The sequence below is a fragment of the Schistocerca serialis genome, chromosome 1 (genome assembly GCF_023864345.2).
Source record: "Schistocerca serialis cubense isolate TAMUIC-IGC-003099 chromosome 1, iqSchSeri2.2, whole genome shotgun sequence".
Taxonomy (NCBI): Eukaryota; Metazoa; Arthropoda; class Insecta; order Orthoptera; family Acrididae; genus Schistocerca; species Schistocerca serialis.
Window position 1 is genome coordinate 77,249,485 of NC_064638.1, and position 18,271 is coordinate 77,267,755.

General features: G+C 38.0%; 1 protein-coding gene across 1 annotated transcript in view; it reads left to right on the forward strand.

The window, feature by feature from the left end:
- The window catches only part of LOC126462064 (organic cation transporter protein-like), a 160,792-nt gene that overhangs the window by 71,285 nt on the left and 71,236 nt on the right, over positions 1–18,271 (forward strand). Inside the window, exons 3-4 of the mRNA XM_050096046.1 lie at positions 3,060–3,288; positions 8,806–8,909. Of these exons, the coding sequence (XP_049952003.1) occupies positions 3,060–3,288; positions 8,806–8,909 (333 nt within the window). The remainder of the gene's footprint in view (positions 1–3,059; positions 3,289–8,805; positions 8,910–18,271) is intronic.

Genomic DNA, 18,271 nt, shown 5'->3' on the forward strand with positions numbered 1-18,271 from the left:
GTTCCAATGATTTTGCATTGGGTGCATATCACATAACACGTTACTGCTTATGAAATTTAGCCAACATATTGAATTTTTCTTTAGACTTGTATGGAACTCTCTGTCTTTTACCAGTCTTGACAAAATTGATCTGACATAGCACACTCATTTGTGATCATGCCATGCCAGTGATAAAGCCGGAATAAAATATCCACAACATACCTTATATTTTATAAAGAGTGTGAGGTACTGAAATGAGATATTGGCAAATAATAGCCTGTAAAGAGGACAGTATATTTCTGTATGGTTATTATGCAAAACTTCATTATCTGCCATGTTATTCCACTAACTACAGACTTTTCTGATGAAAGAATGTAATTTTTAAGGACCATTGATCACTAGTTAAATGAGAATTGCCATGGACAACCTAAGTGAAGAGGTTGCATGTCTATTTTGACTGGGGATGTGCATTTTCATCATTTTCTCACTTAATAAACCACTGTTTCAGCATTCTCTCATAATTATATATGTACAATGTGTTAGTGGGGTGATACTGTAAAGGTGATACTGTAAAGGTGATACTATATAAACTCTACTACGTTTTGGCTAAATAAGTGGATTTTGACATGGCAACAAGAAGAATGTGTAGATTTTACTCAAAATTCACCACTCGTGATGCTTCTCTTAAAGTTACAAATGGTTACCATGTCAGGTGAAAACAAATTGCTGCAGTTCAGCTGAATACTTTTTAGATGCTAACCAAAGCAGAGGTGATGGATCCTCTTGAATAATCACTATGCAAGTGTGGATGTGGAGGGGCCCCACTTAATATGAGTGAAAGCTTCAGTTTAGAACTGCACTTCCCCTCCCGTGTTCGGCATTCCCCCTGCAGTGCCTGCCCACAGCACCCACATGTGCCCTGTCATCTACGCATCTACTGGCCACGGTATTCTGCACAGAATCTACCACCTCTTGTTTGGTGATGGTGCCACAGCATGTAACAGAGATAGTGGTCCGCACAGGCTGCCTGCTCCCTGTTTGACCAAGGATAGCAAGTAGAGCCTGTGTCTTAAAATTTATGAAGTGACACACCAAACCTTTCTGTTACCTTTCTGTTCACTAGTTGCTCTGCTCATACCACAAATAAAAACTCTTTTCATACTACACTTAATATACTATAAGCCTCTGTATCTGACTCTGAGACTGAAACAATTTTCTTGCTAACTAGACTAGATTTATGTGGTGTCACCGCCAGACACCACACTTGCTAGGTGGTAGCTTAAATCGGCCGCGGTCCATTTAGTACATGTCGGACCCGCGTGTCGCCACTGTGTGATCGCAGACCGAGCGCCACCACGAGGCAGGTCTCGAGATACGATATAACACTCACCCCAGTTGTACGGACGACATTGCTAGCGACTATACGGACGAAGCCTTTCCTCTCATTTGCCGAGAGACAGTTAGAATAGCCTTCTGCTAAGTCCATGGCTACGACCTAGCAAGGCGCCAATTGTAACAGTGCATGTATCTTACGAGTCTCATTTGTATAGTCAAGAGAGATGTATCACAAGGAGTGATTAAAAGTTAAGTATATTCCAAAGCTACGTATTTTCTTTATAGCAGTCATAACGTATCCTGTTCCAGAATTGACGCCAGTCGGCGTGTGTGTACGCGTGCCTTTCTTTCGGCTCCCTTCCCAGTGTGGCGTAGCAAGCTTGTTACGCCACAACAATTTATGTAACACTGAGTGCTGCAAAAACACAAAGAATCACAAGAGCCATATTTTCAGACTGAGGTCCCATATGCCAAATACTTTTCAGCATTCTGCTTCTTCCTAAGTGCCCCCCCCCTCCACCCCAACCCCCCCCCCCCCCCCCCCCCCAACCGCAACACTACAACCCAACTTCGTTTTTGACTTGCAGCATTCATAATTTTCATAAATTATTTTCTGTATTGCTAAAAATGTAATAAATAATGGAAGTACCTAAAAGCATCGTATCATGGACTCAACGCACTTAGCTTCATGCCACTCAGCATGTTGAGCAGCCTGCATTTAAGAGCTAATGCACACAATGATGACAAATGACAACCAGAGCAATGCCAACTTGTACAATTACTGATGCGAAACATAACCATACAGCAGTCTTGACCTCCAACATTAACAATTGCACCCAACTAAAATTAACAATTAACCAAATTCCACACTATAACAAGTAAGCAAAAGTGTTACTTACTTGCTTGCTTGCATTCCATGTTTTCAAATTATAAGCATTTCTTTAGCTAGTTTACCAGATATACATGTGGCGATCCAGGTCTATGGGCACTCTGGACCTAAGCAGTATCCTGGCCCTGAAATAGCACCCAAAGTGTGAAAACAATTGTATTTACATTACGTTAGAGAGGAGCTTTTTTAAAACCTATGATCCTGAGCACATAACTCCACTTTACATCATAAACAATAAGGTATGGGGTATTATATTTTATGCATTGATTGTGATTATGCAAATCACAGATCAGCTAAAACCTCTTCTTATTGTCAGTAATACATGAAATTATGGAGTAAATGAACTGAAAAGTGAATATAAGAATTCCAAGATTTTTCAAAAAGGCCTGTGCAAGGAGATATTACATTATCTACTACACAAAATATTTGTACTGCTCATTTCTGCTGATTAAATGCTTTATTTTCTTTAGGTGTATTGGCCAAAATATAATGGAATATAATGTCATTATGCATTATTGGTACTAACAAATACATACTGCTTTTCCAAGAATAATTTGAGACTGGTTTTAATTGAAAGGTCCAGTTTCAGCTTTTCATATTCTTTCACCTTTTATGAATCATTAACTTATTTAACTTTTTCTTGTGCCTATCTGCAACTCAGCATCTCTGCTATATGGTGAGTAGCAACTTTTCTTCTCAAATATTGTTACATTCCATCCGGGGTTTTCCATTGTTTTATTAACTTTTTTTAAATTTTTATGTTTTTGATAGTTTTTTCTATTACAATTCTTTGTATTCTAATGATATCTTAGAGAATTTCTACTTTGGTACTGATATCTAAAGATATTTTTTTCAGGTGTCAGCTGCCATTTGAGAATGAAACAGCATCGTACACTCTACCTCCAGAAATACTGAATATGTCATACCCATGGGATGAGAGGGAATATGCTTTTTCATCATGTCAGATGTTGGCTGCAAATTACACAGAAGATTATTTTCACAGTGGTAGACCATCTAACGAAAGTGTGACCTGCACTCAGTGGATATATGACAAAAGTATTTATACGAGCAGTACAATAATGGAGGTAAAAATGAAGGATTAAGTTTAATTCTTTATTATTTAAAACAAAAAAATTAGTCCCAAAACCCCCATCCAACAATCATCCTTCATAACACGGATAATGAGAAATTTTGACCTAGCTATTAGACATCTCATAACTTCCCCTTTCTTTCTTAATCTGTATATTCCTATGAAGGAAAGATTTGAAAGATTGAGGTTGCCAGTTGATTATGATCTTCATGGGACCTGTACTTTGGTGCTCTTTCAGCATGTATCGCTTTTTGCCTACATACATTAATTTGAGGAGCTTCTTCCTATACCTGTTGGGTTCAATGAAGTATAAATAACAACATTCTGTTATTTTATTTTTCCAGCCTTAGGTCACACAAATGGTATCATTGCCACTTTGTTTCCTTAGAAAGTTACCATGAGATGTCCTGTTTAAAACAAAAGGAACAGGCACTAGTATAATACTAAAATTAAATTGCTAACTCAAACTGACATCATTGTATATCTACATGCAGTTGAATACATTACATAGTAATTCATCAAAAGGAAGTCTACAGCACTTCAGTAAGTGAACAAGCCAGGAGAGGCAAATGTGATGTACCAGTAAACATATTTCTGCTCCTATGGGTGAAACTGCAGGATACAGTATTTGCAAATTCTCTAAAATTTTTAGCCATTACTCAGCAATTTGTAAACTGTGTTTTTCAGCCCATGCCCAAAAATTAAGGAAAAAAATAGTTTACTATTATAGATATTTGACCATTCAGTCATGTTGTGGAATGGTGTCACAATCAGATTAACAGAGCTATTGAGAAGTTACATGTGCTTCACATTAAAATTGGAAAACGTTACAAATAGAGAAAAATAGCAGAATTTATTTCTTAGCTCTTACTATATGCAAACAAGGTAGTAAACAAGATTATGCTGTCCACTGTAGGCTGTACTGTTCAGATGCTATACTTAATCTGAAGTCGATGCATCCCTTTCAATTTAAGTGGGTGTATTTCCGATCTGTGGTACAAAGTTTAACCTCTATATTGGGATGATTCGTGGCCTGTTTAAGGATCAAGTGACACAAGTGACCACTTGGGGCATCAAGATGAGAGGAGTGCCAAAGGTGCCTCTAGTACAATATTTGAACACAGATTGTATCGTAATTTGTTGGAAAAGTAATCAGTTTCTACACTCGCTAGACATAGATTTATTTTTGAAGGTCTTACCAAGAGCCGTAGGAATGGTAACTAACATATGGTGGAAGGAGGGAAGGGTATGGGTGCCAAATGACACATTGCTTGTATGGAAAAATGGGGGAGGGGTGGGGGAGGAGGTGGGGTGGGGGAGGGGATGGGCAGCACCAAATGGATACAGTGTATGCATGGAAAAATGTTCTTGAACTGGCCCTTAGGTGAAAGCAATCACATAAGTAACATATAAAGCAAAGAATCTCATTACCTTGTGTAAAAAAGAAATATCAAGAAGGGGACTAACAGAGCAGATGATTAATGTGAAACAAAAAAATTGACATCAGAGGAAAGGTGTTTTTAACATGTTGTTCATTCTTTTCCTAAAGATAAAACAAGAGTACTTCTGATAAGCAACTTTCACATAAAAACTAGCACAAGTAGAGAACATTTCATAATAGACAAGAGTTGTGCACATGTAACCACTGGCAACCAATCTGTTATTCACTGATCTTGCCTTTTAGACAGGTACCATCTACACCTCTTCTAACATATGTCTAACTTACCTGCACCAATAATTGCATAATTTGTACTAGCTTTTACTTTGAGTTTGGCAGCAGTACTCAAAATGTGCTCCGCAGAGCCCTGGGACTCTTCAATGTCTTTGTGAGGGCTTTGCCAAAATAATATCAATCTAAGGAACAGAGAACATCAAGTTTTCTTGCAGTGGCAGTATACCATGGAGAGTTTCTCCCATGAAGAATTGTTCTACTAGATACATATGTATCAAGTGTATGGTCAACTATTGTTTCAAACCTAAGCTACAGTTCTTCTATACCTTCCTCACCAGAGCTGAATATTTCAAGTTCCTTATTGAGATGTGACATCATGTTTGCTGAACATGTAAATTCTTCTACTTGTTTTGTTGTCCTTTGTACTTTGATAATCATTTTCACTGCTACCAGTTTCAACATCCTCAAAGAGGTCAGCTCTATTAGTTGCCACTGTCACAAATATATTTCCATCATGTGTGGGTTTCCAAACTCTCTCTTCTTGATAGTTCTCAGAGAACACATTTTGTAAAATTTTATGTCTTGTCATGCCTGATACGTATAAAACTGTAGTTTTCCCAATTGATTCTTGGGTGAGTGAAATCTTCTCTAATGATGACAGCTTAGTAACTTAGGAACTAGTAAACTTAGTTTTACAGTTACATCTGGAGGTGAGTCTGATTGCTGACAGAGAATCCAACTGTAAGTTTATGCCCACCCTTGGCACTGAGTCTTGCCTAAACAATCTCACACACTGCTTCAATTACTGTCTCAGTGGATTTGAGTTTCTTATCTACTGTGACTAACACTCCCCATTTCCAAGTAGCATTTTCTTCCTATATACACTAAAATTTTCTCCAACAATCAATTTCAGTTTCTGGTTTAAACAAACTTTCTGTACCTAGTATTAGGTGAGCTCAACTGCTGTTTAGGAGCACTTAAAACTATGACATATTGTTGTGAATGCTTTGGCAGGTAAACACAAATATTTTTAAACTCTCACCTCTATGGGGCATTTCTTTGGATCTTATATTAACTGTAGTGGATCTTCTACAACTATTGTTATCTATACTCAATTTGGAATCACCTAATCTAAAAAAAACTGTTGCATGTACCCCACACACAGTCAACTACCTGGACAGCAGGTGTGTATTGCATACCTGACCCATTTAGGGAGACCTTACACTTCTCAACCCTATAGTTCAGATTTAGGGAGTCCAAGCTAGCTTGTCACAGGACCTCCAAAGTCACTGTTTCAAGGCTTCCACTTGATTCAGAACCAGGTAGTCAAAATCAGTTCTGGGGCAAATGCTAAAAATTGTAAGCTACATTGAACTCGGTGAATGAGGCTAATTTTCTCAACATTCTCAGCCAATCACTAGAATGATCCAAGTATCACCTCATATCCCAGATGACAAGCACCATCTATTCCCATATATGACAAAATATGCAGTTGGTTGCACCCAGCACCCTTAGTTACTGCCAGAATAGCCTCTTTAATGTGTTGAAAGAGGCCTGCGGACATACACACTGTGTGCAACTGATGGTAATTCTAGTCTCTTTCTGCCATTTCTCTAATCGATACCATTATTTGTCACATGATTGAACTTCTGATAATTAATAAACCTTCTACCCTTTTGCATTTGGCTCCTCTTGACACAGGACACATCAGTGTCCCAACAGGTGAAGCAAGTCTCATCACTAGCTCAGTTTTGGTTTCATTGGAAGACAGCACCTCTGATTTGTTGGTTAGGTGAATGGGTGTAACAATCTGAATTCTCCAAAGTTCCAGTCTCTCCAGTACCTAGCAGTTAGTCCTACCACTGCCACAGCACTGACAGTCAAGTGGACAAGTAATGTCAGATCTTGTACTTCTTGCAGAGGAGACAGGATGCACAGAAAAGGAAGGCTATAAGGCACCTTACATATCTCTGATACACGACTCTTGGTAGCTCTCCCAACATACCCATTTGCAGCAGCTTCCAGCCTGACAGTAGCTGCAGTGTTTCACAGCTGCTTATGAACATCACATATCTCATCCTACATTCCGAGAACAGCGTTCACAGTGGGACTGTAAACAAGTAACTTTAATAAAATAAGGTTTCTGATTCTCTTATAGCTCCTGGATCTGTTAAGCTAAAAATATTTTTAATTCCATTTTAAAAACTGAAACTATCAGTACACAAAATAAGATTTCTATTAAAGCAACAGAAAAACCTGGGATGAGTGTTATTAATTTTCTGAAACTTTTTTGAGGTAATAGTTGTTGATAAACTCAAAAATAGAATGAAATTTTCAATCTGCAGCGAAAGGCAAAGGTCTTGAGTTTGAGTCTCAGTCCTGCACACAGTTTTAATCTGCCAGGAAGTTTCAACTCAAAAATAGTTTTAATTTATGATAAATGCAGATAATATACACTCTTATCGAAAGGAAACAGTTAAGTTTTAACATGATATGTTAGTTGTAGTATGTGCTATGGTAAATGTAAATCAGAAATCTTTATTTACTACCATTATGTTATGTATAACTTCTGAAAAATCGTCATATTAAGTGTAACAAGAAAGATACTCAAGCAGTACCTGTGTAGAAGTGCATTTCCAGCCATTTGACAACCTGTCATCAATTTAGATCATCTACCAGTTTCATTTCATTTCTTATGAGTAGCTCTGTGTGCAAATAGCATAAAAAATAAGCTATTTGCCATGAATACAGTTCTCTGGGCTGTGTCTGGTATGGACGTCTTTGGGCCTTTTATCAGTATACTTGTGTCATCAGCAAACATCATGGTTTTTCAGGAGTTCTCCAGTGTCCTCAGAAAACCATTTATCTTCGTCAAGAACAGGAGCAGACAAACTTCTGTGAACTGTGCGGGACACTATAATTAAATTTTTGCCTCACTGAAGATAATCTTATTGCTGTGACATCATTATTAATGTGACCTCCTGTTTTCTTTTGTTAAGATATTATTCCATTTATGTAAAGGGAATGTCTTTAATGCCACACCATTTTAGTTTCCTTAATTGAATTTTGTGATGTACACAAGCACAATTTGTTCCATAGCCAAGTAGTTGAGTTTGCACTTAACCAAAGTTTGGTAGTGACTATTTCTGCATGTAGATGAATGATTAGTTGTGATATCCATATACAGCACTTCAAAATAGTTCCAGTATGGGTGGTCAATGATGTGGCCCTACATTTAATTGGATAGAAAATGCCTATGAACTGACTGTTATAGAAGATGATTATTAGGCATATGGGACAAGTATGCATCTAGGACATCCACAGTGTAATGATTTGAGAGGTGTAGGACTGAGAGTAGGAGTAGAATAAAGAGGTACTACAAAATTGCGTAGATTGAGTGGATGATGAATTACCACTTTGAAAGATGATGGTGTCATTTTTCATGGGATAATCACCATATCAAAGCATGGTGAGCCATAAAAATCATATCCCTGGTAAAGAACATTTTCATTGCGTATTTGTATTTGGTAATAAATCGCTGGCTGGTATGCTGTGGTGGCAGGTTTGTTTGCATTACAGGAAGAAATTGTACAGAAAATAAGTCTGTGGCTTAGTTGGGAATGATATTGCCTGTATATAGCAACTTTCATTTTCTATGTGCTAGTCTGCTGATAACTGGCTTCTCTTTTCAGTGAGTTTCCTGTCATTGATACTATTTGCTTGACAATGAAAATTGTAAATATTTATAACTCTACCAAGAAATTATCAGTGCAAATAAATAAACCCTTCATTAAATAAAAGTGAGAAAGATTTGCTATAAAACTATATTATTTTTTACAGTTTGACTTAGTGTGTACATATGGATGGTTACCAGCCATGTCTGATTCCATGTTTATGCTTGGTGATGTTATTGGATCCTTTACTTTTGGTCTGCTTTCTGACAGGTAAGAAACTAAATGAAATATATTGAACAAAGTCATGACAGTCATTAATGAATAGTTTGACTTATAAATTAATGTGCTGCCTCTGTTATAATATTCAGTGTTAGCGTGATACAATAGTACAATACTAATTAGTAAATGTTGTAGAAGCACCTGAGCAAATGTGATAAATTCTTTCATACTGAGGGTTTCTTTCCTATCTTAGATCGCCACATTTCAATTTTCCCATTTTACAAGTCAATACTCTGTTGAGTTCTAAAGGAGATCTATCTTTTTCTGACAACAACATTTTTGATATTGACAACTTGTATTTACTATACCCCATGATTTCAATATTGGCTTTCAACCATTAAATCACACCACAACTGTCAAATCGCATAAGAGACATAAACTCAATGTGAACTGGTAAAACTGTTGTCAGCATTCTTTATAGGACTATTGGCTTATAACATATGGAAATGATTCTTGAGAAACTGGCATCATGTTGTGTAAAAATGTCTGTATCATACAAGGGTGGTTTGAAAAGTTCTCGGAATTACCACGAGGGAGCAGTGCTACCTGATTCATTGGACTGTTGCCTGTAAACACGTGCCACATCAGCACTCTTGGAAGAGAGCTGCGGCAGTGATGTGGCTCTGTTGTTGTTCCTGCATACTGTGAAGATGGAAAACATCAAGATTTGAGCAGTGGTTAAGTACTTCGTAAAGAAAGGTATGGAAGCAAAGGACATTCATGCCTATTTCCAGAATACACTGGGGGTCTTCTGCTCCTTCATATTCAACTGTTTCCAAGTGGACAAACGAATTTAAATTTGGCCAGGAAAGCTTAAATGATGATCTGTGCAGTGGTTGGCCAAGATGTGTCACTACTCCAGAAAACACTGCAAAACTGCACAAAATGGTCATGGAGACTCACCAATTAAAAGTGTGTGAAATTGCTCATGCTTGCCAGATGTCATCTGAAAGGGTATATTACATTTTGACTGAAGAATTAGAAATGAAAAAATTATCTGCAAGATGGGTGCTGCGACTTGACGCTGGATCAAAAATGCATGATAATGGACATATTGGAACAATGTTTGGTCCATTTTTATAAAAACAAACAAGATTTTTTGCACCAGTTTGTGACCACAGATGAAACTTGGGTGCACTGCTATACCCCAGAGTCAAAGCAGTGGAAACATGCTGATTCTCCACCACCAAAGAAAGAAAAGACAATTCCTTCAGCGCGAAGGTCATGGCATTAGTGTTCTGGGATGCGAAAGGGATTCTGTTTGTAGATTATCTCCAGCAAACAGTTACTGGAGAATACTATGCTAACCTGCTGGACAAATTGCAGAAAAAGATACACAAAAAAAGGCCAGGTTTAGCAAGGAAGAAAGCCATCTTCCATCTAGACAATGCACGCCTGCACGCATATGCCATCACCATGGCAAAATTACACAAACTAAGGTAAGAACTGTTGCCACACCTCCCTTATTTACCTGATATGGCTCCATCAGATTTCCATCTCTTCCCAAAGTTGAAAACTTTTTTTGGTGGACGAAGATTCACTTCAAACAAAGAACTGATCGCTGGAGTTGACAACTATTTTGCAGGCCTGAAAGAAACTCATTTTCGAGATGGGGTCAAGGCACTGGAGCATCGTTGGACCAAGTGCATTAATCCACAAGGAGACTACATTGAAAAATAAAAAAAATTTCAGTGATGTAATTACTTTTCTTCTATTCCATTCCGAAAACTTTTCAAACCACCCTCGTACACTATCTACTAATGTACAATATTCACCTGTTTAGACAGTACAAAGCCTGTTTCTTGAGACTCATTTGCACCTCTTATGAAGTGGTGGTGAGTGTAATGAAAGCTGACAAGAGCCATAAAGGATCAAATCCATTTTATTTCTCTTACTCATGTTGACATTTACTGTGTTTCAGCATCTGAAATGCTTGTTAATGACCTAAAGCCAAAGTTGCAATTGCGGAAACTGCAATGAACATATGCAACCAATAGGAAAAATATTGTTCAGAAATTTCAATAAGACTACAAACTCAAATCAAATAAAACTGTGGAAATCTGTTTTATTTAATAAGGCCAGTGAGACAGTCAAAAACATTACTTCATTTTTAGGTCCTTGCCATTCATAGAGCCTCCTCAGAAACTAACAGTAGAAAATGTCAAAACACACATCATTATTCTATTTCTTGGATATTTTATTTCTGACATTCACAACACATTGTGATCCGAAGCAAGAATGTCTATCACTTTATTTCTTTTTCACTTTCTTTACACCCATTTTGCTCTTTAGGGCCAATGATGTAACATTGCTCTTGAATGTTTTTGCCGTATCTGAGAAACATGATTTGTCACCTAATGTTTTAACACAATTGCCTAGCTACAAATTAAAAATTTAAATAGGCTCTACAGTTTTCTTCCATGGTGTCCAGATAAACTGACTAAACCTTGTCATTTTCTGTTATTGAAGTACTACTGGAAACAGAGTACAGAAAAGAGTGATAAGAATGAAAGTATTTCAAGCAAGTAGATACTAACACTACGAAGCACATACCTATGTGAACTCCTATGCTGGGCAAAATGCATATATGTTCCTGATACTCAAAATATCAAGAGACAATACAAGAAAATGGAACTTCCTCCATGAGCCCAGATACAAGACCATGAAATTCACCTCAAAGCCATCCTGTGCAGAAGTATAGGACTTAGAAAAATTCACTTCAAATTTGACAGAGATAAGAAACAAAATTTCTTGCCAAAAAATCTCTCAAAACATTTTTGAAACAAAACTTTTTCTGTAACTTATGAGAATGTTCTGACAAGTAATGCTTGTGAATGTTTTATGTGAAAACTGCCATAGATTTTTTAATAAAAATAAATGTTGTGGATTGACAAGACAGCCAGTCCACAGTGACGGGTAACCGAAAGGCACGCGGTTAAACTCACGCAGGCTGGCGTGAGGTCTGAAACAGGATACGTAATGAATGCTATAAAGAAAAGTACGTAGCTGCTGGAATACTTAACTTTAATCCATCATTTGAATACATCGTTCTGGACGGTACGTTCAAGACTGTAAACTGTTAATGGCGCCTGGCTAGGTCGTAGCCATTGACTTAGCTGAAGGCCATTCTAACTATATTCTCTGCAAATGAGAAAGGCTTCATCAGTGTAGTCGCTAGCAAATCGTCCGTACAACTGGGGCGAGTGCTAGTAAGTCTCTCGAGACCTGCCGTATGGTGGCGCTCGGTCTGCGATCACTGACAGTGGCGACATGCGGTTCCCACATGTACTAATGGACCGCGGCCGATTTAAAGCTACCACCTAGCAAGCGTGGTGTCTGGCGGTGACACCACAATAAACATTATTAACATTCTACATCTTTATTCTTCAATTCAACATATTAGCAGCCATATACCACTGTAACATAGCAAGGTGTAACAACTGTTTAGGTGTGTGAGAAACACTATGCTGTAATCAAATATCAAATTTAAAGAGTTTATCCGCACATGGAGCACCCTGGCATTCAGCATGCCGATGACAGACCACACATAAGTGCTGTGACATCAGCAACAGTTTGACATGTTGGATTTACTGTCATCGATCATCCTCCATACAGTCCTGACTTGACTCCATCCAATTTTCATCTGTTCGCAAAACTTACTGAACACCTCTGAGGACTTCACTTTGATAGTGATAAAGTGGTGCAAGCAGAGGTGGGATTGTGACTCCATCAACAAAGTCAAATATTCTACAGCACTGATATCAACAGACCGGTCTTTTACTGGGAGAAATATATTTGTCACCAGGACGACTATGTTGAGATATAAATATCAAGACATGAAGAATGCTGGTAACAAATGTTTTATTTAAAAAGTCTTAAGAGTTTTTACACAGAAAAATTTGGAGGCACTATTTTTTAGCAGGCTCTTGTAAATGATTTATGTCTGCTACATTGTAACACAAATTGCAAAGTAGTACTGTGCACAAAATGAGATTAGCTTACATAATCCAATATCGACTTGAAAGAGAGAGAAAGAAATGCTCAGATCATATAGAAATATATATGAGGGTTGCCCAGAAAGTAATGCACCACATTTTTTTCCTTCAACAATTCTTTTTTATTGAACATTATAAGAATTACACACAAGAAAGAATGGTGTTTCAGCTACATACCCTATTTCTCCACATAATCTCCATCCCATTTTATGGCCTTCCTCCAGCGCAAAACAAGGCCATGTATGCCCTGTCGGTCAGTGGCAGATACGTATGGGAGGGCGCACTTGCATTGCTACACGTGCCACCCCGCCAGTCAGCTTGCATACTATTCGTTCATTTCTTTCGTCAGTTAACTCGACTGAATCGAGTTATCAAGTAGTTGTACTTTCCTATGTCATCATATTTTATATGTTTCTGTCTGGCACATAGATAGCTAACACTTACCTAACCCAGCGGGGTCACGGATTTTCTCTGCCTCGTGATGACTGGGTGTTGTGTGCTGTCCTTAGGTTAGTTAGGTTTAAGTAGTTCTAAGTTCTAGGGGACTGATGACCATAGATGTTAAGTCCCATAGTGCTCAGAGCCATTTGAACCATTTGAACCACATACCTAAGAGAAAAGTTGCAGCCATTCTAGCAATCTCAATACATTATTCTGTTGGCATTTGTTCGAGAAAAGTCGTGAATATTCTACTGTTTTCTTGTACAGAGAACCTTTGATACATAACATTATAAATACGGACTATTTGTTGAATAGGAAGGTAGTTTACATTCAGAAGCAGAAATATTAAGACTAAAGAATGAATAACTAAGAAGTCCTAGTTGTAGCAAGTGCAAGCGTGAAGATTAATCAAGAGTGAGAGTGATCTGTTGATTGTGAAGTATTAATAATAGTAATTCATAGTAATTTCTCAGTAAAAATATTTTTATGAGACCCACAACAATATTTTTACTAATAATGTAACAATAGTTTCCCAAACCTAACTTGTAATACAAGTTCAATATGGGAAACTAATGCTGCGTGTACCTCCGGTAATAGTGACTTTTAAGAAGATTCATAAAAACACATTGTTACTATATAGGTCCTCTATCAAATGCACTAGAAAGGAACGGAATTGTCAATAAAAGTTCCACACACATATACTGCTGTATGATTCATTGGAAACTTGCCCTTATATTATAAGTCACAAGGTACATATAGGCTTGTCGCTTTCACAGTAGTTATTTGTTCACACTCCATAAAAGTCTGGAAGTGAACATTCTGACAGTGAATGTTCTCGAAACAACTGAGCCACACATATAAGGGAAGCAGACTCGCTACCAGGTAGTCAGTTTGAAAGCTACAATTGTCGTGATAACTCAGAAGTGATAAAAAGTGAACAACTGCGATTATTGGCTATTACTGCAGACTTCAGTCAGTGTTGTGCTTAGTGATATTAGAAATGCATGGAGTGTAACCGTGTGTGTTTTAGTGTTAAGTGTACTATAGTTCAATTCTTTCATCTTGGCAGGTCGCGCATGCCCGCCCAAACGCGGGAGATTGCTGCATTGCCAGTTGCACACGACGCACACGCCAAGAGAAGCAGCGCCATAGTATAGCATAGTTTGCAAGCTTACGTTTAGGGGGGAGCGCGCAGTACATGAAGTAAAGCCACCACAGCTGCACTGCAGACACGTGCTCCCCGCATTCCGCGCTGTGCGCGATTTTATCATCACTGCACTGCTCGCCTGTGCAGACACATGGTGTTCCCACTGCTTTGACACACTTATCATTCGATTTCACAAAAACTATTTGGCCCAAAAATTTGATTTTTACACGTCTTCTTTAAAATAAAGCCAAACGTGCCCGGTGTAAATAAAACTTTTGTTACAGTCGCGAAAGATGGAATATTTCTCAATATTACATACGACACCTATGTGGTACTTAAATTAAATGAGATATTGTTATACAGTAAATTTCATATGAAATTTAGGTATCTTGTCCACATTTCATTCTCAACATTGTGGCAACTAAAATCGACCCTACGGAAAGTATACTCTATGGACTTTTACCTCTGCAAACTCTTCAAAATTTCTTGCAATGGTTTACTATATTTAATGCTGCATAATAACTGGGTTGAACATCGAAACAAAATTAAGTCAGTTATGGGGGGAAGGTATCAGCCAAGAAGATGTGTAAAAATCTAATTTTTGAGCCAAATAGTTTTTGTGGAATCGAATGATAAATGTCAAAGCAGTCGGAACACCATGTGTCTGCTCAGGCGAGCAGTGCAGTGACAAAATCGCGCACAGTGCGGAATGCAGGGAGCACGTCTTTGTAGCAGCGAAAGGGTTAACGAAGAGACAAAGCACTAGAAATTTCAAAAAAATTGCATTCAAATGAATAAAATTCGTGAAGTATGGCACTTCAATATTGTTTTTAAATAAAGAAAATATTAAGCACTGCATAATGATTGAACTCATAACCTTTCTCACAGAAGCCCAACACCTTCACCGTTACGCAAACGCATCTTGTCTGTCTACATAACTCCTAAGAACTATAATGTGTCACGCAAAATACTGATAAACACTGTTGCTATGACTATGAATATTCATGCTTCGTCGAAGTACAATAGGAAATAAACGACTACCGCTGTTCTTTATTGCGAAAAAGTGGTTCGTGAGATTGATACAAATACCTTTCCTTGCTATCGCCTGAATTAGGAGTCTTATTGCTTGTTTGGTTTAATTAATTAATAGAATATGAAGCAATTGGTATAAAGAATGCTTTTTCCAAACTTTCTATAAGTCTGCTATCAAGACATTGCTTTTGTTCTATTGCTTTATTTATGGCTGAACGTTTCTAAAACTGAAGACACTCGTCCATGCTCTGCACTGCAGTCGAGATCTGGCAACGTCGTTCTCTGTTCATTGGCTGACTGTGTTTTGTGACATCAGATGTGCAGAACGAACCTAAACTCGGCCGCCAACATAAATGACGAGCACTTTAGTGTTGCATTTTTCAGTGCGAACAAAGTGTTTATTTGAGAATAATTGGCATCTAATTTACATATGCTGTAACAATATAATAAAATGGACCATTATATAATAAGAAAAAGAAAATTAGAAACATCTGAAGATTCTGGTCATCTTTCAGCTGCAAGAACACCACCAGATGCGCAGGTGGAGACTAGTGCTCCGTCGAAACTTCCACAACTGATTCCTTTAATCCCATGGATATTCGCAATTATTTGGATATATTAGTGTCAGGAAATTTTAGTGATGACGTAAAATAAAAGCTTCTCACAGCTCCAAGGAAACCTGAAAAAGGTTATATCTTCCCTACTTCCAAGCACAACAAGAGGGATGGGCTGAATACAGACAAGCACACAGTAATCATTTTCAACAGTATCTGTGGCTGGTGTTCTCACAAGTTAAAAAAGGACTTCTTTGAATTAACTGTTCAATTTTTGTGAATAATAAAATGGTTGTAGGAAAGTAATCCATTATTGCCAAGAAACTTGTGACTGAACCACTAACAAAGTTTGCCAAACTTACGGGTAAAGATGGTGACCTTGAGACCCACTCTCTGCTCAAGTACCATGTTGAAGCGTCAACAGATGCTAAATTATTTTTGGCGACATGAGACAACTGCAAACTTGAGGTCATCAATCAAATGTCAAGAAAGTGTATGGAAATAATTATGGAAAACAACCGAGACTGTATCGTACCTATAATAAAAACAATCATATTTCATGGAAAACAAAATATTCCTCTGCGGGGGCGTAGAGATGAAGGGAGTCTATTAGAAAAATGATTGTTAAAGTGTACTGAGTAATGAGGGAAACTGTAGAGCTCTTCTAAGGTTTAGAATTGACGCTGGAGACTTGCAACTAAAACATCACTTTGATGATCACTGAAATGAACACCACTTACATAAATAAAACAACATGTAATGAACGTATTTCATGCTGTGAAACAGTGGTGTTATCGAGAAAACTGGAGGAAATCAAAGATTGTTTTTATTACAGCATAATCTTCGATGAGACTACAGACATAGCGCACATCACCCAACTGTGTTTAGCTGCAAGATATGTTGATGGTGACAGCAAATTACATGAAAGATTCTTGGGTTCAGTTGGCATCCACAAAGACAACGATTGTGGTAGAAAAATTGACTATGAACCCCAAGAGAATCAAGAGGAAGAGCCTAGCGATACTGGTGAAGTATTAGGTACTACAATTCTAAGGAGAATGGAAACCCTTTCTTTGTCACTGGAGAACTGTTTGGGTATAGGCTGTGGTGGATGCTCAGTTAATATGTCAAAATTGAGCTGTGGCTACAATAAAAAAGAAAGCTATCAATGTGCAACCCCCATGAACCACGGACCTTGACGTTGGTGGGGAGGCTTGCGTGCCTCAGCGATACAGATAGCCGTACCGTAGATGCAACCACAATGGACGGGTATCTGTTGAGAGGCCAGACAAACATGTGGTTCCTGAAGAGGGGCAGCAGCCTTTTCAGTAGTTGCAGGGGCAACAGTCTGGATGATTGACTGATCTGGCCTTGTAACACTAACCAAAATGGCCTTGCTGTGCTGGTACTGATAACGGCTGAAAGCAAGGGAAAACTACAGCTGTAATTTTTCCTGAGGGCATGCAGCTTTATTGTATGGTTAAATGATGATGGGGTCCTCTTGGGTAAAATATTCCAGAGGTAAAATAGTCCCCCATTCGTATCTCCAGGCAGGGACTATTCAAGAGGACGTCGTTATCAGGAGAATGAAAACTGGCATTCTACGGATCAGAGCGTGGAATGTCAGATCCCTTAATCGGGCAGGTAGGTTAGAAAATTTAAAAAGGGAAATGGATAGGTTAAAGTTAGATGTAGTGGGACGTAGTGAAGTTCGGTGTCAGGAGGAACAAGACTTTTGATCAGGTGAATACAGGGTTATAAATACAAAATCAAATAGGGGTAATGCAGGAGTAGGTTTAATAATGAATAAAAAAAATAGAAGTGCAGGTAAGCTACTATAAACAGCATAGTGAACACATTATTGTGGCCAAGATAGACGCGAAGCCCATGCCTACTAGAGTAGTACAAGTTTATATGCCAACTAGCTCTGCAGATGATGAAGAAATTGATGAAATGTATGGTGAGATAAAAGAAATTATTCAGATAGTGAAGGGAGACGAAAATTTAATAGTCATGATTGACTGGAATTCGATAGTAGGAAAAGGGAGAGAAGGAAATGTAGTAGGTGAATATGGATTGGGAGTAAGAAATGAAAGAGGAAGTCGCCTGGTAGAATTTTGCACAGAGCATAACTTAATCATAGCTAACACTCGCTTCAAGAATCATGAAAGAAGGTTGTATACA